At 42.4% G+C, this 26,917-nt stretch overlaps 1 protein-coding gene across 1 annotated transcript; it reads right to left on the minus strand.

Annotated features, from left to right (window-relative positions):
* Window positions 1-438: 438 nt before the first annotated feature.
* On the minus strand, window positions 439-26,917 carry LPGAT1 (lysophosphatidylglycerol acyltransferase 1). Its single transcript, XM_080614651.1, has 6 exons — window positions 26,904-26,917; window positions 24,036-24,131; window positions 21,023-21,296; window positions 13,187-13,313; window positions 4,984-5,090; window positions 439-1,210 (listed from the first exon to the last, which is right to left on the minus strand). The coding sequence occupies exons 2-6, from the start codon at window positions 24,117-24,119 to the stop codon at window positions 1,059-1,061; spliced, it is 744 nt and encodes a 247-aa protein (XP_080470777.1). The 5' UTR covers window positions 24,120-24,131; window positions 26,904-26,917; the 3' UTR covers window positions 439-1,058.

A 26,917-nucleotide genomic window follows, 5' to 3' on the forward strand; every position in this document is an offset into this window, starting at 1 on the left:
GCAAAACATTAAGATGGTTGGCATTGAATTATTTCAACTCTCCCACAAGTACATTTAGCGGTGTTGCAACCAGCTGGGAGAAAAAGGCCTCAATGAAGCACTCAAAGGTCACCTTGGTTGGACTGCACTATACAAAACACAAAGGTGGCTCAAAATCACCAGCAGACCTTCAGAAACAGCTTCTGATGCGGGACCAATAAAGTTTCCCTGTATTCCCAAAGCTTTATGTCTTTCCTTCATGTCTTTTCACCTTTAAAAGTGCATTTGCAAAGCTGATACTGATGGCTGAGATGCATTCTGAGCAAAAGGGGAAAATTAACCAAGTGAACTTTCTATTTTCCAAGTTTCCTCAGAACACGAGATACTGGCAACACACAGAATTCGGAAAGCCGATGGCACACCCACAGCAAGGATGGGCTGATCCATCAAATGTGGAGAGCTCTGAGTCACACTACGATGCTGCAATGCTTTTTTTGGAGGACTGATCCCTCACAAAACGCACCTGATGCTGGATCTTATCTGGGACTTGGGTTTAGATCAATGTGTCTCATACAACAACTGCGTAGCTGCGAAGATACCGCCAACAGCTCTGTCGAGTATCTCTGACTCCAGCACAATGAGCTGCAATAAAGTACAAGTTGTGCAAATGAGGAATCTCTACCACACCAACGCTGTACAGGCTACTGAAGAGACAAGTTGCTGAGTTTTCTGAGCTCTAACTACAATGCCAAGAAGTACTTGTGGTGACAGAGCTTTCTTGTCACAGACATTCTTCTACGGTGGTTGTACAATTGCACCTTTTGTCCAAATGCGGAGCTTGCTTAAGTGTGGGTGAGAATATACATCTTTAAAAATACAGACAACTCTTAAAATCATACATCATCAGGTCACTATGGTACTGATCTTCACTTTCAGCAGAGTTCAACGTTTCCCTGGGGAGAGGTAAGAGTCCGTCCAGTATTTTCCTTTACTCTTGAATATTCACATTTGCACATACAACATGATACTCATTTGCAAGAGCCTGGCTTCCCATCGTGTCCTCAGGTCCCGTTCCACTTTTAAAAGAGGCAATGATAAAAATACTGAAAGATGCAGTACCACATACCCCCCGAGAGGAAGGCGAACGACTGTACACCCACTAGCCACAGGTTACTGAGGGTCATCTCCCGAGAAACAGCTTTTGTTTGACCCTGCGGTGGAGGAAAAGCTCCTGAAAGAGAAAAGAAAACAAGGTTAATGCTTCTGCAGCAGGAACAAGAGCCTTAATGCACAATTCTTTACCACTATCACTTGTGCCACAGCCAATTGTTTGGTTACTTCTGTATTTGGCTGTTAAGCTTTCAAATTACTCTGGAGCATCATCAGTTATCTTCAAGAAAATAAGATTAACCCCCTTTATCTTAATTACTAAGAACGATTTCATTTTCATCTGCATATTAAGCATAAACTTCAAAGCATTCCTTCAAAGTGACAATCCTTATTTCCAGCCTTCGCTGGAACCGAGTTTTCTGTGTTACCTGTGAACTTTTATTAACACCTGGATGATCACATTGAGTGGGTTCCATAGGAAACTTTACAGCTGCTTCTAACAATGTTGTGTAGTATGAAGAAGCAACACAAATACAGTCTCAAGGTTCCTCTAGGAATATATCAGTATATACACACACTTACGGTTTTTAAGCAAGTTGTCACCTGTGGTTTGAACATCCACTGCCCAGTCACTCACACACATGCATGAAACACCGTCAATCACCACACGGGTTTCTAGGAAGACTTTACTGAAATGCCTTTTTAGATGATAACGACTGGCAGGACACAAAACCCATCCTTTTTCCCTATTTTGCCTTTTTCTGATTTCCAACACTAAATTAAATGCGTCTGAATACATCAGAGCTTTCCGATCATCAGCACATTGCATATATTTACATAGGCATATTCAATCTGCATTAATTTTCTGTGCTGCACAAAGCCTATATGAGATGAACCACTTTTGTTGTGGTTATTCCTAAACAGCAGATATAAAACCTCTAAATGTACCAGAGAAGATGATGTGCTTGCTGCAGCATTACGGAGTCACAACCACTCCCAGAAGAACAAGAGATGAATGATTTAGAGTAGAGACACAGCAGTGTCAATTCTCCATCTCAGAAACCACACAATTTGGGCTATTAGATACCATCAGCAACTTAGCTCTGCGCTTCACATTTGCAGTCACTGCAGGAACTGCAATCAAGCATTTAAGACAAAGCTTTTCTTCCTGTATGAACACTCTTAAATTAAAACATAAAATCAGAATAATTAAAAACCCCATAGGTAACCTTCGATGAGCCCCATCCTCCTCTCACCAGTATGTATTTTCCCATGTGGGCAGATTTGCCACACCATTTATTCCTCAGCAATTCTCACTGCTAAGCTTCTATTTGTCCACAATACATTTGCTCTTCCATGGCCCATTAGTTTTCCTGCACTAAGGCTGACCTTTGGTTTAAAGAACTTTCCTTTTTCCTTGGTACAGGCAGCAACTGTCCCTTCCCCCTCACCCAAATCCTACAGAGAAAACAATCCCTCACTTTCCTGGCTAAGACAAGCCACACACTTTGAGTTGTCCTTCACAGACATGACTCCTCCTTCCCCTTTCCTCATCCCAGCACCTATTATTTGTTCCATTTCCAGATGAGGTTTCAGATCTGCTATGATGGAGAGTGTTTCTGTAGCACTGGTGAAAACCCTCTCCCGCTGCCCTGTAGGATGACACTGCTGACTTCCTGGGTTACAACACACCAGCTGGCTTATGATCAGAGTGAATGAGGAACATGATGACTTCAGTATACAATTACTCATTTCCAACTGATAAGCTCCTGGTTTATAGTTTGGGGTTTTTAATTAGTCTCCAAGTGCTTTTGTCCTGCCAAATGTAATCTCATTGGGGTTACTGCAGTGTTCAAGGTTATTCCTGCTAAAGACTTCAGAGAAATCATGAACTCGCTGAGCTTTCCACTAGCTGCTAAAACAGGAGTCTTTGCTCATACCTACAGATATTAACTGTAAAGAGAGGGGGTTGGAACTGGATGATCTTAAGGTCCTTTCCAACCCAAGCCATTCTGAGATTCTATGACTTGAGACAATGCACACAGCAATACAAAGCCAGCTCTTGGGCAGGTTCAGGGATCCCCCTCCCATTAGGCCCCAAGACTTTTCCAGGGGGTTTCCACAACCTGTAACAGCCCTTTTGCAACAAGCCAATACAAACAGTGTGAGCAAGTGCTCAACTGGCACAAACGGTAGTAACTTTACATGATGCTAATTTATGCCCACTAAGGTCCTATGTCATCACATTTACATTTGAAATGTCTTATTAATTTATACTGATTACATTGGCAAATTATAGCCAATTATCCTATTTTAGAAGCTCATTTCTAGGAATAAATCTGATTATACCCATTAAACTCTGAAACCGATCTTGGGGTTATGACATTTTATTAGTACTTGTGAAATAATGTCTCAATAACAAGAATTCTTTACCTCCTACCAGCTACACTTGTCATTTTAAACAGATTCACAAAGTTATTTGTCTAATGAAGTCTAATATACGCATTTGGATGTGACTTATAGAGCAGGGTCTGACTTTTGCCATCACTGATGGCTGAGTGACAGCAGTTATTTCATAAAACAAAATACAGCTCTGGGTTGCTAAAGAATTCTATGAATCTTTTGAAGCACTCCAATTGATAAATTAAGCACTCCAAATCAAATTAAAGCAGTCTTTGCAATAAATCATCTAGAACAAGTAGCATCTTTAACATAGTCACTCTGGAATATGAAACTCGGTTCATGTGACAGACTGTGATACATGCTAATAAAGAGATTATTTGTCTTCAGAAGCAAGCTGCTTTATTTCATCTGGAGTCTACTCAGTCTATGCTGGATAAGCTCCCTTTCCTTGGAATAAAACTCTATTTTTTCCCCCTCTAGATTTTCTTTTTCTTTTGTATCATGACAAATTCCTCTGTTCTGTGTTCTGCACACACACCTGCCAGAGGGCAAATGACATACTTCAGTATCAACTGCATGGAAAGAGAGAGCCCTAGGGAAGCACTTCTCCAGCTCAAGTTCCAGAGTATTTACGTGGTATTTTCAATCCCATGTTTGCCAGTATCTCTTCAGTAAAGTTATTAATGCCCCAAGTTTATTCAGATTCCTCTGGTCCATCAACATTGGATGTTATGATGGAATATATATGTATATATATTGTATATTATGACAGAAGTGACCCTCAGTATCTCATAGCAACGAGGCCAGTACCGACAGCACAGAGCTGCTGATCAAGACCCCAAAGACTTCCTCCTATTTAACTCTTATGGATCCTTCCAATCCTAACATCCTTCTGTTTAGCTTAACAGGAAACTGAAGAGGACCATAGTTTAGGATTAGACCTTCAGACAACTTAAATCAGTTTTCTCCAACAGTAAAAGTGCCAGAGGCCCATGCTAAATAGCCACACTAAAATAACCTGCCTCATTTAAGAGTCTTATTTAATCCCTTTAACTCAAGAACTTGCTCATTTTAAACCCTGAAGGTTTTAGATCCCTTCCAAACTTAAGCTCTAAATACTTCTACTACAGATGTAGATGTTTGCTACCTCTTTGCATCTTGCAAAGTTATCCCACTCAATGAAATGCCACCGCAGCAAGTTTCACAGCTAAACTATGTGTTATTGCAGGAAAAAAGAGGATTTCCTTAGATTCGTTCTGAATGTGCCTTCTGCCAACCACTAACCCTGGAATATTAAACTATCCTATGTTACCGGGGTAATTTACCTTTCCTAGATCACTTTTGTCATACTTTTTTGCCACATAAAAAGTAGTAATACTTAAATCTACTATATTCATCTGAAGAATGCATATATATCCCTTAAAGCATTTTGAGATCCTTGTAAGAAAAACCATTACACAGCATGATTCTCTTTGCTAGGTATCATCCTACCTGTTTCATAGAAATGTGTCAAGAGATCCTCCTTTTCAATGAATCGTTGATAAAGCCAGTGTGTAAGAGCTTCAGGCTCTGCAGGTACATCTTTAACTGGGAAAACCCTACCAAAGAAACAAGCATAAATTAAACCTAGGCAATGTGTGATGAGCAAAGCTCTTCCCTTCTGCCCAGCCCACCCCAAAACAGAGAACAAGAGTCGGGTATATATCTAACTGCATGGTTTGTTCTCTCTCCTTCTCACAGGTCACAGAGGTATTACAGATAGCCAAGTGGAATATTTCAGGTTACCAGCCATATACACACAGACACTATCAGCATCTCTCAAATGTTGTGCTCCATCATTTGATCAAAGCCGAAAAGTTGCTGGGGCTTTTTCAAATACAAACCCACCACACTATTGCTATCCTTAAAATAATACAAACCAAGCAATGAAGCTCCTGCTTCAGAAAGACTGAGAAGGTCTGTCTGCAGCTTTGAAGAAACAGTTCTCAATAGGCAGAAGCCACGTTACAGCGTCACTAAGTCCCAACGTGTCTGACCTCTGAGCTTTCCAAAGGAGGCAGCATCTTGTCTGAAATGTCTAAGGCAGGTTCCACACTGAAAACTGCCCACATAAGTGTACTCAAGTATTGCTACTCTATTTTAAAAACCCCAGTGGAAGAATCATGAATGTTTTGGTACTTCTGCGTTGAATACTAAGGGTCTACCTAGAAAATCAGCTATCCAGGGTAGAATTCACATACAGAACTCCCAAATAACCCACCCTACCTCACAGTGTTTTATTTTACTCAAAATAGAATTTCAAGTCTTACAGTAATGGTGCAGTCTCCTCAGCAGACCCCAAGTGCCTAAGGGCCCTTACAGAGAAGAACTTACATACCTGCTGGGTTTCACTGGGAGGCCAATGCAGCAGAGATTTATGTATCAGGCTACCCTAAAAAATTCATACTCTGAAATGTAAGACCTTGACTGTGGGTTTCCTTTTCAGGTGAGCTCCCTTTCATCTACACCGTGCTTCTACTTTCATCAGTGGGGTTTTCATTTCAACACAGTCTTGATTGATTGGAAAGAATCTGAAGTGTCTGAAATGTCACAATCATTTGGGCAGTGTCTGAACAGATATGGGAATAACAGATACAGAAATGGGAATATCAGGTACAGAAACAAGATGGTCTTGAAGAATGCTTTTGTTGCTGCTTTCAACATCTTTGCCTGCTTTGTTGCCAAATCATCTGTTCCTGCTCCTTTCAGTTTGATGCATGGAAAAATAAGCTCCAAGTGGAGAAGAAAAGGAGCAAAGCATTGCTCTAATGAACCTGCTTCAGTATACAGAGAGAACTTGACTATTAGGAGACGAACAGTTACATTCACTAACTATGGCACTGACATGAACTCAGGTATTTCTGTAACCTTCGCAGCAATTCTACACGGTGGAGTTCTCTGTGCTCCAGTAAAGCCAGGCTCAGGAACTAGAAACTTGCAACTGTTAGTAACATGCAGCTTGAAGGAAAGTCTTCACCAAAGACAAATACGATGAAGTAGCTGGTGGTGCAGTAAACAGCTCAAGTCCTCAGCATGCATATTAAGAACGATGACAAAGACAGGTAATAAAGAGCTATTTTATCTCGAAGCCCAGATGTTGTACAGCAAGTTAAACCATGGAAAGGCAAGTAAAAAACACAACCCCTGAGAAAGGACCATTTCTGTTGAAGCTATAACACTAAGCCAGGCTTATTCTCTGTCCCCAGACATAACCAAGCTGCCAAGCACTATTTTTACTCTCTTCTGCCTGTCTGCTGTGAAGAGATAAAGAGACTCAGCAACTGAATATTGTGTTTCACAGTGTATTTTTGAAGGCCAGATGCTTGCTTACACAAGTTCGAAGATGGCTCAGAACTAACAGGATGCCTGTGTGGGCTCAGGACAGAAGTCTAAGGTTACCTGGCTTTGCTGTCTGTAAGCTGCAGACGTGCTCCATGTCCGCTGCTCAGTTACCTAATGGGTAGCAACTCTACTGCTCAATAACCAAGTAAGCCTGGTATTTACCCAAGAATGTACCTTCTAGTCCGAAAACATCACAAGATCTTACAAGATACTCATTAGGAGCAATTGATGAGCTGGCACTTCAATGGAGCAGCAACACAGTGTAAGTGATACCAGTACTGCCAGAGGTTAATGGAACGCAGCACACCACTTTCCTGCTTGAATCCATGGAGGCTCTTGTATTAATCAATACAGTACCAGAAGCTTTGAATCTCTGGATATCAAGTCTGCTTCTTCAACTTTTAAGAAGCAATCACCCAGTTGGAATGGATATTAATGCAGAGTGGAAAACAACTGGTTTTCCAGCAAGGCTGCCACAATTTAGCAAGGGTAAGTACAAGTGTATTTAGAAGCATTTTCAAATGTATTTTTAGATTATCCAGAGTTATTTTTAGAAGCAGAATATTCTTACTAATGAGTGAGCTAAATCAGAGATGAAATGTTTATTACAAAATCCTTCAGCTCTGGAAACAAGCCCATCCTGCACTAGATAAGGTGAAGTTAATCCCTCTCACCCCCCATATTTACACTAAGCATACTGCTGATATCATCATCCTCTGCCCATCAGATGGCTCAGCTGGCATCTGTGTTTTACCAGAATGCTCTCTTTAAAGAGACTGGCTTCAGGGAAGGTAACTGAGAAAGTCTTTTTGATACAAAACTATGCAGATGACCCACAATAACAGTGGAAAGCCACTGCTCTGACTGGAGCAGGGTCATCCCCAACCATCAGCTGTGAGATCTGGCAGGCCTCGTGTCCAAAAGTGCAGGAAAGAGTTCCTTCTTTCCAATGAGACATGTAAGCAGGTGTCAGTATGGTCAGAGCATGAGCACCATCATGGCTCTACACCACCTTTGGGTATCCAGCACCAGGACTGCCACTAAAAGCAAGCAGTTTGCTGATCTCCTCAGGGAAAGACAAGGTTATCACCACACAGAACTGTCCTGACAAGGAACACGGTCAACAGGTAGTATCTGAAGGTTCTAGATTCTCTTGGGCACTTAAATCTTTCCAGCTTTTGGACAAAACTAACCTCACACTGCATGAAAGTAAGAGCATCTTTGTCACTAGTGTGGCAAACAAGGCATTTGATAGCACTGGATAAGCTGACTTGACCAGGAAATTCAAGTGGAATGGCAACACCTCCTTTGATTTCTCCTCAAGGGTGCAGCTGTTCTGGTATCATCGAGGGGAGCTGAACATCAGTAAAAGCAATGCCACCACAGCCTGCAGCCTGAGAAGTGGTGGTGCAAGTAAGGACGTACTCTGACAGGAGTCTGCAAAGCTGTCTCAGTAATGAAGCATCATCTGCTAGCTGGAGGTTTCCTGTCCACAACTGCGAGGTGACAATGGCTGTGGGACACCCCATGTAGGTGATTGAGAGACATCAACTTTCTTAAAGCACTACACAGATGTGTATCAGTGTCTGAAACCAGAACATATTTGCATAAATGACAGTCCAGGAAAGAAGAAAGGATTTTAAACGATACAACTGCTGGCACACACAAGGAATCGTGGAGACTTAGCTGCTCACAGGCCATTTCTCAAAAGATGCCAAATGGCATTTTCAGAAACATTTAATCTCTTTTAAATGGTCCTTAATGGAGAAACAGCCTCTGATTCTGCATTAAAATTCTAAAGCTCATAGATACCACCTTTAAGTAGTAGTTGCCTTTCATTATGTGTCCTACCCTGAATACAAGTTCTTTATTACCCCCTAATAATCATACTTCTAAATCATAATATTACCTGCTGTTTCAGTGACTCTCTAAATAACCTCAGCACGATGAAAGCTGCTGGTACATCTCAGGCATGGCCAAAAATAAGTCACTTGCATAAATAAAGCATCGTAAAATATATTGCCAACTGGATGCCCTTTGTGGACACTTCTGTGAGGCTCATTCAGCAGCCACAATGTATTCCATCTTACTTTATAGCCAGCAGCCTCATCGACTTCAATAGATCTTTATCAATGTGGACACAGAAAGGAAGTTCCTCAGTAGCTGAAAGCTTGTTTCAACAGCAGCATGGTACAAAAGTGGTACAAGGAAGGAAGGTGACATCGTACTCATTGCATTATGGCACAAAGACAGCTGAGTTAGCTGGAAATAGCATGGTACTTTCATGCAGCATGAATTTTCTACCGTGAGGTGTCCCTGCCCATGGCAGGGGGTTGGAACTGGATGAGCTTTAAGGTCCTTTACAGCTCAAACCATTCTATGATTCTATGAAGTGCAGCTATCCTGTGGCTGGCTCTGCCTTCGGGCCTCAATCACTAGCACACAAGGAAAAAGCGGGATATGGTCATACAAGGGCATTTTGCTGTCATACATCAGTTCCTCACTCTGCCCTACTCTAAAGGGGAAAAAGCACTTTTAAATCCCGATTCTCCTTTCATACAGTAGAGATGGCATCTGGTCAAACTATTCTCCAAATTACAATGTGCCAATTTTTATGGCACTAAATGAAGGAAAATGGGTGAAAACCAACAATCCAGACACATCTGATATACATTTCATGAACATCTTAGAGGACATCTGTATCAAACACAGAAGAATAGAAACACCTCTGACATTTCTGTCTTTGGAAGATGTTTCTGACATATCCATCTTTTAAAGATGAAGCCCACTTTACCTTGGCTTTCCTTTACTAACCGAGTTTGTTTCAAAGGGTTAAATAAATGCACCAGCTTTCCGAGGGACATCCCAGGGCTCGGCACAGCACAGGCCTTTTCATACCTCAGCCACTGAGTCAATCCTTGCCTACACTGGTAAGGACACAGAGCAGTTAATACTCAGTTGTTATCAATGTTAAGAACTGCTGAGGAGCCACCTCGAATGCGTGACCTGCACAGTAAGCACTGGTGTTCCCAGCTGACAGCCCCATCACTCTTACAGCAATGTCTTGATCTCCACATAGAAGATGAACTTAAAGAAGTAGTTGAGATTCCCTGGTCAAGTCTTACACCTACACAGCTCTGGTGCATCAGCCTCCACCCTGTGGCTTGACCGGCTTTCAGGGAGCAGCACCATACAGAAACCTCCCACAACTGCTCCAGAGCAAGATCTGACATGGAAACAGGCTCCAGACATCACTGTGGTTTTGGACCTAGGAGGCACACAGGCAAAGCTCCTAAGAGACAGTTTTCCACTCATCTTACCTATAGTTTCAAATATAAGCTCTAAGACATTGATGTCAACCCACTGGGCTTCAGTCCTGGAGAAGGTCCAATAAAGTGATAGCAGAGCTGCAAGGTTTTCTTTAACATCAGAAACCCTCCCTGAGGGAACAATTGTTCCCTAACTCTTCCCTGTTCAGCATCCCCAGCTTCTCAGGCACATCTCACAGGATCTCAGTGGGACCAACAGCTCTGCTCATCAATACATGATGAACTCATTTCATCAAATCATCAGTACATGATCTAAAGCTGTCAAAACCCTGAAGGTGCCCATCACATTACAGCATTCTGCTCAAAAGACAACCCCTTCTGAGGAAAGTCTCAGGTCATCCGGGGAGAACCAAATACATACAAAACATCAGTTGCTGTAATGCCCTGAGGGGAATCCAGCAGGAAAATTTCTGTGTATGCAATAGAAAAGGATGATGCAACGTGAGTAAATTCATGCACACACACTGTTCAGTCCCTCTCCTCTAATCCTGCTATGGATAAATGCATCCTTCACATAAAACAGGAAAATATTCGTAAAGCCACACAAAGCATCTAAAAATAACTGTTATTGTCAAAAGCACTGAAGGTGAAAATTCACCACATTCCTTCCAAGCTACAGCTTTAACTCCAGATACATTAAATGGTCTTAGCATATGATAGCTAGATGCTATGCTAACACTGGACAAAAGGATACAAAAGTGATGACTTTTTGGGTATAGAATTATCAAGCAGAAGGGTTGCAGAAGGACCCGACCATAGCTGCAGATGAAACTTAATACCAGTAAATGCAAGGCAATGAATACTGGGGAAGGAAAAAGCACCAGCAGCTACACATACACTGCCACAGCCTCTAAGATCAGCTATTATTACTCTGGTCAGTGATCCTGAATTCACTGTGGGGAAATTCAGGATGTCAGTCTCAGAACTAGTTACAGCAGTACCAGAAAAGGCACAGACAAAAGTAACAAGATAATCACGGAAAGGCTTTTGTGTAAGGATACAGCAAGCAGATGAAGACTTGAGAGGCTGGGAGGGGGACAGGGGCAGCTAAGGCAGGATATGAGGAAGCTATGTAAAATCACAGGCCACAGAGCACACTACTGAAGAGCGATTCATCCAGTGATGGCAGGATGTGGGAACACAGGGTGCACCCAGTGAAGGCAACACGTGGAGAACCCGATACAAGCAAAAAGGAAGTGGTCCTGGCTGCCACCCTCAAGAACAGCCATGGGAAAGAAAGCTTAAGCACGTTAAAACCTGTACGGGACAAGGGGATGAAGGCCAGGTCCATCAGTGAGTGGTCCAGATGTGACGCCAGCTCTGAACACAGTACAGCCACCCTGTGCTGATGCGCTGAGGGACCTGCTCCAGGCCAGGGGACTTTGTTAAACACATCTTTAGGAACTGCTACCCTGCATTCAACAATAGCTGTTCCAGTCCAGAGGACGCACGCTGAAACTTGATATGCCAATTTAAGTATTACCAGGACTGAAAAGTTAGCCAAAGCTCCAGTTAAACCCAGGACAGTTCCTGTTTCAGATGTATGATATCCAGAGCTCAGCCTTCAGAGACAGGCTGCTGCTTTAGCTTCCATTTAGGACATACTTCAAATGGTTTTACAGGGTCACCTGTAACAACTAGAGGTTATTTTTTTAAAGAAAGCAAACCAAAAATATCCAATAGAGAGGCTTGGCCCTGGCTAAAGCAGGGATTTAGAGCCTATGGTAGAGAAAGAACCAAACTTACACTGACAACAAACCATTTCTAATGTTTTTCTCAGGATTTTAGTACTACAAGAACAGGAGCACTCAAGTTCAGTGCAAGGAAGATTACATCATCTTTGTGCTTGTGCTCAAAAATAGGTTTCAAATATACACATTTAGAAGCAGGAAGTTAATTCAACTTCAGATAACTTCATTAAAGGAAGTATTTTTGGCAGTACCCTTCAGTAAAACTCTAAATACATTCAACTTCCAATTATCGCAGAGATCTGGAAGAGCACTAAGGTGACCTGGATAAAGCACAATAAATATTATAGTCTTACATAAGTGTAAGTATGTTCACCTTCAGAAAAACTTGAAGGTAGAGTTCTATAAAAAGCAGGCACAGATTTAAGCATGGCTGTGGAAAGGAGCTCCACTGAGCACCCTGGATTTCACATCACACAACAGTGACACAGCCGTGATGCTGCAGAAGGTCATTCCCAGGTAAACTGCCACCCAGGGATACCTAAAAGCTTACTGGAAAAGCCTAAAAGCTCCCTAAACCAGCAAAAGGGAATTCAGACAAAATAAAGCAATCCTGGGATAAAAATGTGATCAACTTATTTGGTATAGGAAGAAAGTTAAAATATTTCTGGAGATTTCAGACTTGCAATTAACTGCAAACCAAAAGCAAAATGCAACTTCTCCCTCCATTAGTTCAGGTCTTGAGACAAAAAGCTGCTGAGGAGGGAAGTTTTAATATCCCACCCCCGGTGTCAGTGAGATTCATTAGTAATTCCCAAGTGCTGATCTGCTCAACTATTAACAGTATGCTTTGGAAAAGCTGTTATTCCTTTGTCAGAAAGACAAATACAATACATAATAATCTCTCAGGAAGCCTGTTATTAAATAACACAGTGATTTTTAGCTTGTTGTTATTATTAAGTACATAAATAAAAAAGAATCAAGCTGGGTTTACCAGCACCTTAACATGACAGTGGAAAAGGACAACTCAGCCATCAGATATACTCCCTATAACTATATCCAGCCACAGGACATGAGCCAAAACTTAACTGTGCTGAGATATGAAATGGCCACTGAACTTTCCAAATAAAAACTGTGCTGAGTTTTGATAGCACGAGTTGCCCACCTGTGTGAGACACACATACAAAAGCCATTGCTACTGATTTCCCATATCCTGAAACATGCTGTTAACTCATTTGTGGAACCTTGTTTCTCAGTATTTTAGTTCAATGTAAAAGTAGAAGGTTTCTTTCCTACCTGTAATGTACATGTGTCACCATTGGCTGTCGGTAGCCAAGAATCCAAGTTTGGATGTCTAGAGGTTCACCTTTGGGATATGCAATGGTTGCATCTATCACCCACTGCAGGCCTTTTGATTTGCTCTCTAAGAACAAAAAGAAGCATGGTATTAAAGCAATCAGTGCATGGCACTTATTTGACACCTACTCCATTTTTATAGTACTTCATGAGATGTGAGACACAAAAAATGAGAGGCAAAAACCAAACCCAGATTTCATCACAGAGCACAGAAACACTCTTAAAAACTTCAACTAGACCAAGATTTTCCTTTCATCATTATTTTTGTTGTTCTCACATATTGTAGTACTCCGAATGGAACAAGTTCACTCCCTGGGTATGAGCACAGCCACATAACACGTTGGTCCAAAAGTCAGGTGCTTCCCCCTGTTCACCAAAAAGAAAACTTCAAAACTAGAAATCAACTTTCTTGGTCTGCACTTTAAGCACATTTACAACTGGGCCTTCATAAGAGCTCGCAGTTACAGCTCCCTGATGAAGCAACAGCCATGCAGATCTCCAAAGGTCTTGAAAATTTGAGTTAGGAGATAGAATCATAGCATCATAGAATAGTTTGGGTTGGAAAGGACCTTAAGATCATCCAGTTCCAACCCCCCTGCCATGGGCAGGGACACCTCACACTAAACCATGCCACCCAAGGCCTCATCCAACCTGGCCTTGAACACCATCAAGGATTGAGCATTCACAACCTCCCTGGGCAACCCATTCCAGTGCCTCACCACCCTCACAGTAAAGAATTTCTTCCTTATATCCAATCTAAACTTCCCCTGTTTAAGTTTGAACCCATCACCCCTTGTCCTGTCACTACAGTCCCTGATGAAGAGTCCATCCCCAGCATCCTTGTAGGCCCCCTTCAGACACTGGAAGCTGCTCTGAAGTCTCCACGCAGCTTCTCTTCTCCAGGCTGAACAGCCCCAACTTCCTCAGCCTATCTTCACATGGGAGGTGCTCCAGGCCCCTGATCATCCTCATGGCCCTCCTCTGGACTTGTTCCAACAGTTCCATGTCCAGATAAGGAGGAAATACACCACGCTGCGTATTACAGACAAGAAAACAACCACTCAAAGATGGTCAGTTTTAGCAATGGAGACTGCATCCCCAAGGTCCCACAAGGACTGATCCACCAGTACATGTTCACATGGTGCTCAGCACAGTTCCACACTAAAAATAGGATCAAAGGAGGTGAAATAGCAAAGATTATGCTTCATAGCAAATAGCTATGAAGATTATTCAGGATTACTTTAAATCCAAACATAGGTCACTCCCAGCAAGAGTCAAGGTCAGACATCAATCTAGCCACAACCTCTCTCTGGCATGTCTTTAATTCATAGGTTTGCAAAGAGGGAGAGCAGAGATCTGGAAAGCAAACCAGGAAGGAGGGCACATGGCCAAGGTGGCAGTTGCAGTCAGCTTTGTATCTGTTCTGTGGGAACTGGAGTCCTCTTGTATCTGAGGTCATGTTATGTTCACGTCAGTACAGTAACATGCTTACTTCATGCTTAATGCACTAGTATAGGCATATGCTTACATCATACCCAGCAGCATCTTAAAGCATTTAAAAAGCTGATTATTGAAAACAGCCACCTGTTGGCAGAAGCATGGAAGAGGTGTAAGGTTTTAGTACCAAATACAAGACCCTGCAAGCCTGCAGGTGAGATAGCTATGAAAGAAATATGACAGGTTGACAAAAGCACCGTCGGCATGAAGAACACGCACGGGGAAAGACTGCTCACCGTTGTTCTCAGTGCAACAACAGACGTATTCAACATGAAGCCAAGAGGAAAAGTCTTCAGAGCAAACAGAAAAGTGATTCTTTGTGCAGAGAGGAATGAAACTGTGGCAAAACTTGTCAAAGGATGTCAAGGATGCTGACAGTTCAAGAGGAAATTGGACACGTACATGGACGGAGGGTGAACTAAACAGGCAGAAACCCCCACATGGCTTGGGAAACCTACCACACTGGAAACAGTCAGAAACCAGGACAGTTTAGATTGGATCTAAGGAAGAAATTCTTTACTGTAAGGGTGGCGAGGCACTGGAATGGGTTGCCCAAGGAAGTTGTGAATGCTCCATCCCTGGCGGTGTTCAAGGCCAGGTTGGATGAGGCCCTGGGTGGCATGGTTTAGTGTGCTGTGTCCCTGCCCATGGCAGGGGGGTTGGAACTGGATGATCTTAAGGTCCTTTCCAACTGTAACTATTCTGATTCTATGTATGATGCACGTCTGCTGCGTTCCCACTTTTCCTAACACCCACTAGCAGCCCTGGACAAGATGCTGGGCTAGACAGATGTTTGGTCTTGCCCAGCATCACCACTCATGTTTGGCAGAAGAGCTACCACGTACCTGAAGACACCTGCAACATCCAGTCTGAGGCGCACTCTAACCCCACAGTTATTTACACCAACCAGAACTGACGTGCAAGGGCTGACTCGCAAGTTTCTACCTGCATTTCAGTTAACTGACTTTGCAGTTACTTCCATTGAGTGTGAGAAGGCAATTACAGCAACATTATCACATCCATCTATCAGTCATTTTAACATGCAGATAGTGTTTTCAGGGTGTCTACTCAACAACAGAGTTATCCTGCTTTGCTCCAAACACACATACGCTACCTGAGTAAGGCAAGACAGTATTTCCTATGTGATGAGTTATTACAGCTATTCCAAACTTTGATGCAGAGCAAGCTACACAGGTCAAGCTGAAACATCCAGCGTCACCTTCTGGAAATAGAGCATTGTAAAACCCTGACAGACACATGAAATGAGAACACAAGGTCCCATTAGAGGCTCCAGGCTTGCCAGCATCATGACAGAGTGCTTGTCAAGTCTCTCTTAAGAAGAGCACTAACTACAGAGTCCTTCATTTTTAAAGTAGTAATGTACTAGAGAGAAGCCAATACGAAATTAATAGTAAATCCACAGAAGTATTAATTTAGAAATGGATTTCAGAACAAAGCCATTCAATTTATTATTTTCCCAGACATAAAGGAAGAATGGCTAAAGATAAATAAATTGTCTAAGGGACTACGCAACAAAGATCATTAATTGCAATTAAAAAGTGCCAGATGAATATGGGCACATTATCTTATTTACAGTAAAATGTTTTAAAATCATTTATTAAATATTTAGCTAGCGTTTCAAACTGTTCTTTCAGTGGATAATGGGTCAAACTTCATTACAGGAAGGCTCCTGCAGTCCTCTTCTCTGCCCATATTCTACCTTCTGCTTCTGAGGAGCAGAACTGCTGCATGTATTCCTAAGACCAGCTCCAAACTCAACTCCAGCCCCTTCCAGGGTAGGGTGTGGAGGTAAACCCACCTTTGACAGCCTACCAGGAACCCCAGGTTAGGAAGAAAAACTCTGTTTATGAAGGTAAGGTCAGCCTCTATAGACTCTTGTAGAGTGAGCAGGTCTTAGTGCAGCTACATCCACGTGCAATTACCAAGACGTGCTCTCAAATCACAGTCACAGGCATATTTTGGCATGCTCTGGTTTAACATAAGCCTTACCTAAGCATCCAAGATCCCACACTGCCAAAAACCACCCCCAAGTCACCATGGATTTCAGAAACTTAACTGTAAAGCAAATCTTGCTGTCCTTTTTGGGGGGTTCTACTTAGTTGTGCCCTGCCATGAAGCTCTAACAGAACCTGAGATTGAAAAAGAAACAGACAACCGCATACAACACAACGGGTAGGACCTGAGTACCTCTGAGGATGTTGCTTTCAGGCCTAAGCAGACCTTTGAACAAGAATAAACCCTATTATTTTTAAATGGAGCAAGCTAACAGGAACTTGGAACAGAAAAATTGCTGCATTAGTTACAATATAAAATCATAGAATGGTTTAGGTTGGAAGGGACCTTACAGCTCATCCAGTCCCATCCCCCTGCCACGGGCAGGGACACCTCATACTAGAGCAGGTTGCTCCAAGCCCCTGTGTCCAACCTGGCCTTGAACACTGCCAGGGATGGGGCAGCCACAGCTTCGCTGGGCACCCTGTGCCAGCGCCTCAGCACCCTCACAGGGAAGAGCTTCTGCCTTAGATCTAACCTGAACTTGCCCTCTTTCAGTTTGAACCCATCACCCCTTGTCCTATCGCTGCAGTCCCTGATGAAGAGTCCCTCTCCAGCATCCTTGTAGCCCCCTTCAGACACTGGAAGCTGCTCTGAGGTCTCCACGCAGCTTCTCTTCTCCAGGCTGAACAGCCCCAATGTTCTCAGCCTGTCTTCATACAGGAGGTGCTGCAGCCCCTGATCATCCTCGTGGCCTCCTCTGGACTTGCTCCAACAGCTCCATGTCCTTCTTACACGCTGTGAATCTCCTCCTAGCACAAGTGCAGGATTCTGCTGTCTCAGATTGCCTCCAAATGCTGCAGTCTGATTCTTTTTCAATAGAACATAAACGTTCAGAAAAGGCCTGCAGGCATCTGTCCTACAGAGTTGCATCCAAACCATATAGTAATAATGTATCTTAGTGTGAATGGTACATACTAGCTTTGTAAGTGCTAAGACAAGACTGAACAATCACAACAGTAACTTTCAGGGTTAGACATAAAATCCAGAAATCAAATAAAGTTTATACAGTTTCCTAACTTGTGATTTTTCCTTCCTAAAGCTGCACAGCTATCTTCTTCCTTAGTTTTGCTCTAGCTGTAGATTCAGTGTTAATAAGTTGCTTCCTATTTAGTTATGAAGAAACTTACTGTCAGCATTATCAAGACATCCAGTGCTCTGCCATGCTCTATGGTCCTTTCACAGCCTGTCTACAACCACCAACTTACTGTGGTTCAGAGCTTCTCTTTGTCCCCTCTGTCCTCCCTTGGGTTACTCTCATTTGACTGTGCACAGGACTCTTCAAACCCACCAGATCATCAGTGCTTACCACTGAGAAAGAGAGCAAGTTATGAAGAGAGCCTTCAGCAGGAAGCCTCGCATCCAACTGAGCTGTGGAGCAGAGCCAGAGAAGGGCAATGGAGCTGGTGCAGGGCCTGGAGCACAGTGTGATGGGGAAGGGCTGAGGGACCTGGGGGGTTCAGTCTGGAGAAGAGAAGGCTCAGGGGGGACCTGATCGCTCCCTACAACTGCCTGAGAGGAGGATGGAGCCAGGAGGGGCTGGGCTCTGCTCCCAAGGAACAAGGGATGGGACAAGAGGAAATGGCCTCAAGCTGCACCAGGGCAGGTTTAGATGGAGCTGAGGAACAATTCCTGCCCCAGAGGGTGCTCAGGCATTGGAACAGGCTGCCCAGGGCAGGGCCGCAGTCACTGTCCCTGCAAGTGTTCACACACCATGGAGACGAGGCCTCAGTGCCATGGGTCAGTGGTGGCCTTGGTTGGCAGTGCTGGGGAATGGTTGGAGCTGATGATCTTAAAGGTCTCTTCCAACCTGGTTGAGTCAATGATTCTGCAATACTGTCAGATTGCATCCGGAGTGGAAAAGAATGCACCAGCCAGGCACGGACCTAAGGACCACAGTTTCCACTTGGAAAAGAAAATATTTGCTAGCATTCACTAGTATTCAGGTGTGGTTTCCTGAACACTTACATCACTCTGATAGCAGCCAAAAGACACTGTTGCCTTCCCGTGCATACCAACGTGTTCTTGTAACTCATCCTTTGTTCTCTACTTGTCCTTGTGTGTTCAACTGGACCACTAACCTTAAAATTAATGTTTTGCCCCAAAGATCAGCTCTCAGACTGAACATCTTACTCATCATCCCAAGATCTCTCCATAACAAATCAGCTGGAACAAAACAAGAAACCCTTATTCCCAGATAACAAAAAAAGCAAGCCTTCCCACATTCCTCATAACAGTGAATCAAAAAGTCTGATTTAAATAAAACCAACCAATTATGAAGGCCAGTGTCCAGCTCTGCAGAAAGGAAAACTGAATTTCTCTTAGAATAAGCATCAGAACTGGATGTACTGTGCTGCAGCTGAATTCAGCAAGATAAGATTTCAATATGCCTCTAACAAAGCTCATAGCAACCTCTTATGAAGCAAAAAGTTGCTGCATGGTAAAATAAAGCAGACTTAAAAAACATATTAGAGCAATATTGATCAAAAATAAGCTCTGGAATGCCTCTATTCAGTGAACAATTGCTCCAAACTCCTTCGAAGTGCCAGCTGTTTGGCAGGCCTTAAAATACCTCAGTTTCATTATGTATCAAATAATGTATTCCTCTTCCCTACCATATAAAGTTTACTTTTCACTTCTCTTTCTCATCCCTTTTGTTTTCATACATGCTACTCTGAAAGAATGACAGCTAAACACACACATTTCTTCCCTATTTTTGCCCACTCATCTTTCCTGCTGTCTTCTGGATAGGATGGAGAGCGGTGGTTCCATGCACTTCTGAAACAACTCTTTCATTTAGCACCCAGTTAGGCCAACCACCGTCAAACGCTCACTTCTCTGGAGCCTGACTCATGTCACTCAAAGAGCACCAGGTCTGATGCTCCGCTAAGTTGATAGCAGAGCGTATGAAAACATGAAGTTGGTATTTGATGAGTGCTTTTGGTCCCCTTCCAGCCTGTAACTAATTGAGGAACTTCTCACTTTTCCTACCTTTTTGCCTTTGAGACAGGAAGAAATAGAACAGGAACAGGTCAAACTGTTCTCCTTAAAAAAGTTAACTCTTAACAAGGCCTATTCTTTTTCTCTCTTTAAAACCTAAAACCTTCTAGGACAACAAGGGCTTCCTTCAGCCTTGCTTTTCTGAACGTAGCCTGAAACAAAATACTCTGATGCATTCCACAGCTTCATTTTCAGCTGATTTAAAAGACTCCCTCCACTCCTGGCAAGTGCATCATCTCCATCCATTTCCTATGTTGACAAAATTATCTGGAAGCAATTTCTGTCTGAGGGTTCCCACTAACCCTGAAACTTGAACAGAAAAACCCCAAAGCCTTTTGCATCTGTGGCTTCATTACCACGAATCTTTGGTTCAAACTGCTAAATGATTGTCATTATTTGGCTCTGGAAATGCCAGTACCACCCATCACCAAGAAACCACCTCAACCCCCCAACCATTGTTTCTATAACAAGTAACAATCCACAATTAGGTTAAGCAAGATCTAGCCCTGCACTTGAACATGCTAAGAAGTTAATTATAAAAATGAAGAAACTAAAAGTACCAAGTCCTGTAACTACAGACATCATTTACATCCCAGCTATACCCTCTCCTTCAGCCCAGGTGTCCCAGAATAATAATGTTGCAGGAATATTCTTATTCTCTCATAACTCTTTTAACATAGGATGGCCAAAACCATCCTTCAAATCTAGTCATCAGCAACAATTAACTCCAGCAACAAAGCGAACAGTTCCCATCAAAATCTGTAAAGAACAGGAGGACTTGAACTCAATAGAATATAATTCAAGAGGAGGGATAAAATGGAGAGTACTGAATGCAAATAAACTTCTGAAGCCAGGAATAAGAATCTGGACATAGTTTGCATATTCCAAGCTTGCCAAGGAGCAGCCCACCTTCTTGCTCACTTTGAGTACTCATTCCAGTGTCTGCTTTACCCATCATGTGCCCCAAGGCAAGCATTCACACAGTCAAATAGTAGACTCTTATCAATTTAAAACTACAGGTTTCTTTTTTGTCTCAACATCAAAAAATAAAGCTGGTGGAGCTAAAAGTCAATATGAAAACACGTATATAAATACAATAGTCCATTATGGATGCATTCTGACATTAAAAGAGACTAGTTCAACACAGTAACTCCAATCTTGGACATTCAATTTGCCTTTTCCCCACAAGAGTGAAGTGGTCTTTACCTCTTATCACAGCATCTCCACCCACTGGAGTTCCGTTTTCTTGTGGTGCTACAAGTGTCTCCAGGATTACTTGTGTTGCCCCAAGTCTTGGCAGGGTAACATGTTTAAGAAATGGCAAATTGTTTTTCTTGGCAAATGCCTGGCTCGTTTCTCTCCTTTTCCTAAGGAAGCCACCCTCTGGAAACAAAACAATCCATTTCCGATTGCGGCTCCTGTAATACTTTTCTAGATGTTCCTTGAGTAACACAAGCTGCTGGTCACGGTGTGCTCTTCCCTGTAAGGATAAAACATCACCTAAATGAAATGAATGCTTAGGAGAGATAACATTAGCCAGGTAATTATTACATTCCTAAGAGTCCTCTCTTGTCACAGGTACAAATAAGCCCCTAAGACAACACAAACCAATGTTCTCCTTAGTGCACCCACTGGTGGCTGAATTAATGCCACTTTGCAGAGAGGCTGAAAACACCTTCCTGAAACCGGGGATGAAGCTCCTGATTTGATGAATTCTCTGCAAAAGTGACATCCAGACCGTAACTGGGAACTCCACGTAAGAGGAGGATGCGTTTGCAGGATTCCCTAGCTGTTACTGCATCTCAAGTTGAATTTGCTAAACTGAATTCTGCAAACATAGCCTAGAGGTCAAGCTATGGTTCTGTGGTCTATCTATCATCAGGCATTTCTGCAAGCCAAACAGGATCTTTGCTTCCACTATCCTCTATGCACCTCTCCCCTCACCCCCAGCCTCTATTAGGACTGCAGAGGCATCACAGACCTCGAGACCAGGCCTGAGTGGGGTTATCACAGCAGAACCACAGCTTTCACCCAAATCTGTGGTGCTCAAGTGACTCGTTCATTTCTCCTCTCCTATGTATTAGCACAGCTTCTTCAGTTAAGACAGTGAGACGTGCCCTTCATGACTGCAGGAATGCCTCACCTTCGACCACAATGACCAAGGTTCCATCCAACTTGGCCTTGACCACTACCAGGGATGGAAGTGAAGGAAAAGGCTCTACCTGCTTACATTACAGAGCAATTTAAAAATCCCTCAGTTAAACCAGTTAAATCTTTCTCATCAGACCACAGGACTTCAGGGTAGCACAACAGTTAAGGAAACAGCAAACAGTAATCTCTTCCCATGCTAGACATCAGAACTGTCCAAAACCTAAACAAACCTAACAAATATGACTAGTGAATAAACTGCAGTTTAGCAAATCCTGTGAGGTTTCAGATGATTCTGCAATACAAAAAAGCCCAATGGACTAAATGGGAAAAAAGAGTGTTTAAAAGCACCCATGGCTAGATAAAACCATGGAAGATAAAACACAGTTAACATATTATCCAGAAAGAAGAGAAAGTCAGTCATACACAAGCAGCTCCTTATTACACTCAACTCTTGAAGACCATGGCTAGTTGATCTCCATCACAGGGCTCAGCCTTCTTTCCTTTAGAGGAAAGAAAAGAGGCAGCAAGAGATTACTGCCAAATTCTTTAGGATGCACTTTGCATCACAGATATGGCAAGGTACTGACAGTTTCTGTTTCCAGTAAACTCTTTAATGGGAGAAGAGAAAAAACTGGTCAACTCCTGGTAGGCCTCAGAAGCATCCCTAAAGCTGCCACTGGGGCTGCTCATGAAAATGAAGCTAATGTGCATTTCAAACAAATCAGATGCATTGCACCATAATCAGATTAGATTATTTTACAGGGTAAAAAATATTTGCTCATCCAAACATTACTAGGGCCTTTCTATAGTTAGTGGTTTTGCTACACCCAAAGGCTAACTAACAGCCAGGAAACAATTTATTTCACTTGGTTTATATTTAGACTCATGCTGATCTCACTTTACTTGTGATGTTGTTGCGTATCTCAGGCACTTGACAAAAATGAGGAAAAGCCTTAGGTTTTGGAGCTCAGAAATGGTTTGGATTTGTAACTGGAATTGCAACACCACCTTCAGAAACGACAGTTAACCTGACAGCCAAAAAATACGTCAAAAAAGTGTATGTGACGTATTTTAACTACTGAAATAGACATTTTACAGTGTCAAATCGTGTTCCTTTTCATCCTCTCACAGTACACAGTTGTGTATCCCGACAGACCTTAATCTTATTATCTAATTATTTGCCTGAGGTTTTCTAACCATGCCTCTAGTCTTAGTGAGAAATAGAATTTCAGCTATGTATAGCTGTGATAAAGTACTTCATCATTTCATTCTGAGTCATTTAGCTGCTTTTTCACTGTAAAGTGAAAATTCATTAATTCTCTCTGGCTGCCCAGGCATTTTAAGTCCAGGCAAATAAAAATTAGGAGAGGAAAGAAAGGAATATGCTGGATGCTGCAGTTCACAAACTGGCTGCACATTCATACTCAGCATTCCACACTTCCAAGTTTCTGCTTTTAGAGTGCAGCTGGATCAACAGCTACCAACCAACAAAACCCCCCAAATTGTAAGAAATGATCTGAGGTTTTCACTCCTTAACATTTGAGATGCTGAGCTCAGTGAATACTCTTTGCTGATGCTCAAAGAAGAATTAACCTTCAAGAATCAATTACTATTTATGCAGGTCCTTCATTGCCTTAAACTGGTCTGCTACCATGTCAGCATCAAAAGGAATGGTCCTGCCTTTCCTTATCTGACACTTCGACAGTCAGAACAGTGACCTAGCCAGACTTGAAGCACTCCACAGCTTCAAGGTCACTAAGGAAAGAAGAAAGGTGCCAACAATGGCAATAAGAAGCAGAGAGACTAAAAGGCCTGCCTATGCACTGTGCTTGCAGACCTCTCATAAAAGCCTCTCATCACAGCTGGGTTCCATAAACATTTGTGTCTAGGAATACAATAAAATAAGCTTGGGAAACAAAAGCAGAAAAAAGCTCTACCCAAATATACACATTACAGCATAGTTATTTCATCCTGCAAACCATCCAGGAGGTAATGAGTAAGTTCCATTAGACCACAATGTTCCAAAGATAAGGGTAAATTCAAAGTGCTACTACGTGTTTTCACTTACCTGTCTTATGAAGAAGTCTCCATGGATTAGAGACACGATGCCAAAGTTTGTATACTTAAAAATATGATCCATCAGCCACATCATCTGACGGACAACCTGAAAAGTTACCAAAAGGTTAGTAAATACCAAGTGCAGCGAATTATGTACATACTGGTCACGTTCTTACCACCCTGGCAACAGCAACAAAACTAGCAAATGTATATAAAGTTCTCTATGCCCTTAAGTCTAAAGAAGCAGAGGTGCTACATTTCTCCCCCAAGAGCGGGATTAAATAGCTGCCTTTTGGTAATATAATATGCAGTTCTGCACTATTAGCTATATGCTAAAGTGATTTCTACTCTGTCTTTTCACACAGGTGCTGTAATGCTTCTACTGATGTACCACCACAATTTTAAGCCAGCTGCAAACTAAACCCATCTTCAGTGATCATTAAAGTACACAAAATAATACAGATCTGTATTGGAAACCTCCAACTGGTTTATGTATACCACAAAAACATGTTTCCTTATATTTACTTGTACTTGGGGAATGAGATCATGTTGTTCTCCTGCTTCTGATGTGCACATGCTCCATACATGCTTACTCTTTAAACAGCAGCATTTAGAGACCTCTGGACAGCCCACATGCCATTACTCATTTCTCTCATGGCAGAGCACCACATGCATTCCTGAGAACTCCATGAAGTCATGCTCCTTGTCCTGGCCAAGAAGCATGATGAGAAGGCAAAAAACAGAGGTTGTGCCATCAGATTCACGTTGACCATCATTTCTTATGGGACAGCGAAGGCATATACCTGATCAGTCCTTTGAGATTTAAAACAGAAATACCACTCCAAAAGAGGTAAATAACAGAAGGAAAAAGCTTCTTCTCGAACAGTGTCTTTCCCCTGTATAGCTCCTACATGTAGATGTTGAGAGGCATACAGATTGGCTCTACAGAACTGAAAAACTCACTGTCTCCTACATGCTGTCACACACTAGGCTCACTGCCTTTACTCTTCCCTATGCTATAAGGTCACACTAAGACTGATTCAAGTTCAGTGAAACTTAAAGTCATGTAACATAGTACTCTTCCATTTACCACTATCAAAACAGCATATGGAGAACCATGACATTTTTCTGGTAGTCAGAAGATAATTTCTTTAATCTTAAACAGGCACCTTCTGCTTTGCCTCCAATGATGTATCCTATAGAACTGAAAGATGCCAAGACAGAAAGAAAGCAGTCTAGGAAGTAAAGATTTCCGCTGGAAAATATATTAGCTGATTACACCTACAAACACCAAAAGCTTGCACAGTAACTGAAATACTTATAAACCACATCCACCACATTAACAACGCTTCCAACAAAACGGTAACAGTGAAAGACAGTAGCTTTTCCCTGTTTTCATATCTCCATGTGGAATATGGAGAAGGAAGCAGATCCTATTTAATGTAGGAATTCTGTTTTGTAAGAGCAGCTCCAGAATTTGCATTTGGGGTCCAGAATTGCATGCATCAGTAAATCTTTTGTCCAAAGAAATCTAATTATCTCTTGGAGTGCTCTGATTACCTATGCTGCCTTTTGACCACAGAAGCTATAAATGAATCCTAGGTCATATATTTGGAGCAAGATAACTGTCACATACCCTGTTTCTTTCACTTAACCTTAAACAACTGCAGCTGGATGCTCAAAGTGAAGTTTTTACACATCTGCAAGAACACAGCTGCCAAAGAACACCGAGATACTTGATTACCTTAGACATTCAGCTGATTTCCCAGTGAATTCCAAATTCACATCCTTGCCTAAGAGCACGTTAAGAACACCTCAACTTCTGTGGGTTTTTTTTAATACTAGGAAACTTTCTACTTGAAGATCTTGGATAATGCAAGAGCACCATTTCTGGACCCTTCAGCATCACTGGAAGTGGAAAAGGAAAGCATAGAATCATAGGACCATAGAATAGTTAGGGTTGGAAAGGACTTTAAGATTATCTAGTTTTAACCCCCCTGCCACAGGCAGGGACACCTCACATTAAACCGTGTCGCCCAAGGCTCTGTCCAACTTGGCCTTGAACACCACCAGGGATGGAGCATTCACAACCTCCCTGGGCAACCCATTCCAGTGCCTCAGCACCCTCACAGTAAAGAATTTCTTCCTTATATCCAATCTAAACTTCCCCTGTTTCACTTTTAACCCATTACCCCTTGTCCTATCACTACCGTCCCTAATGAAGAGTCTCTCCCAGCATCCATGTCTTTCAGAAGAGAACAGCCCTCAAAGATATGAAAGGTTTTGCTTTAGAAACAAGCATCCACTTCTTCTCTGTGAGATGCTAGCATGCTCTCCTGCCTGCCAGGGCCATTTCCTACTAGATGCTACACATCCAAGGGAACAAAGACACACTAGGTATTTGTGAATGAGAGAAGAAAAACCTGTTCCTAGAGAGAAGTCCCCACTTGAGACTAATACTGGTGAAATGGTTTCCCATACAGTTATCCCCAGGCCTGGGTTCAATAAAAGAGAGGACCTTAAAGCAAAAACTCCTCTTGCAGAGGTTGATATTCTTTCCATTTCAGTAAATTAGAAAGCCTTAGGGAGGAAACAAAAAAAGGAGAAGTGAGCTGAAGGGACAGGAGTTAAAAAAAACACTGAGATATTATCATTCCTCAAGGCGCTTCAGTATCTAAGTTCATGCCTGTGCACCAGCCCATAGATGAGAGGCAGTGTAAGGAACCATATCCTTGGATAAAAACACCACCAAAACTCCACTGACAAGGACTCAGCCTGCAGCAGTACCCATACGACTGTCAGTGTTCGCCTCATATGTTGGCATTTTGACAGTTATTGTTCTATTATAGCAAGCAGAAGTTAAACCAACATAACCTACTTTACTGGAGGAGG

This window comes from Psittacula echo (genome assembly GCF_963264785.1).
Source record: "Psittacula echo genome assembly, chromosome: 4".
In the NCBI taxonomy this organism is placed as follows: domain Eukaryota; kingdom Metazoa; phylum Chordata; class Aves; order Psittaciformes; family Psittacidae; genus Psittacula; species Psittacula echo.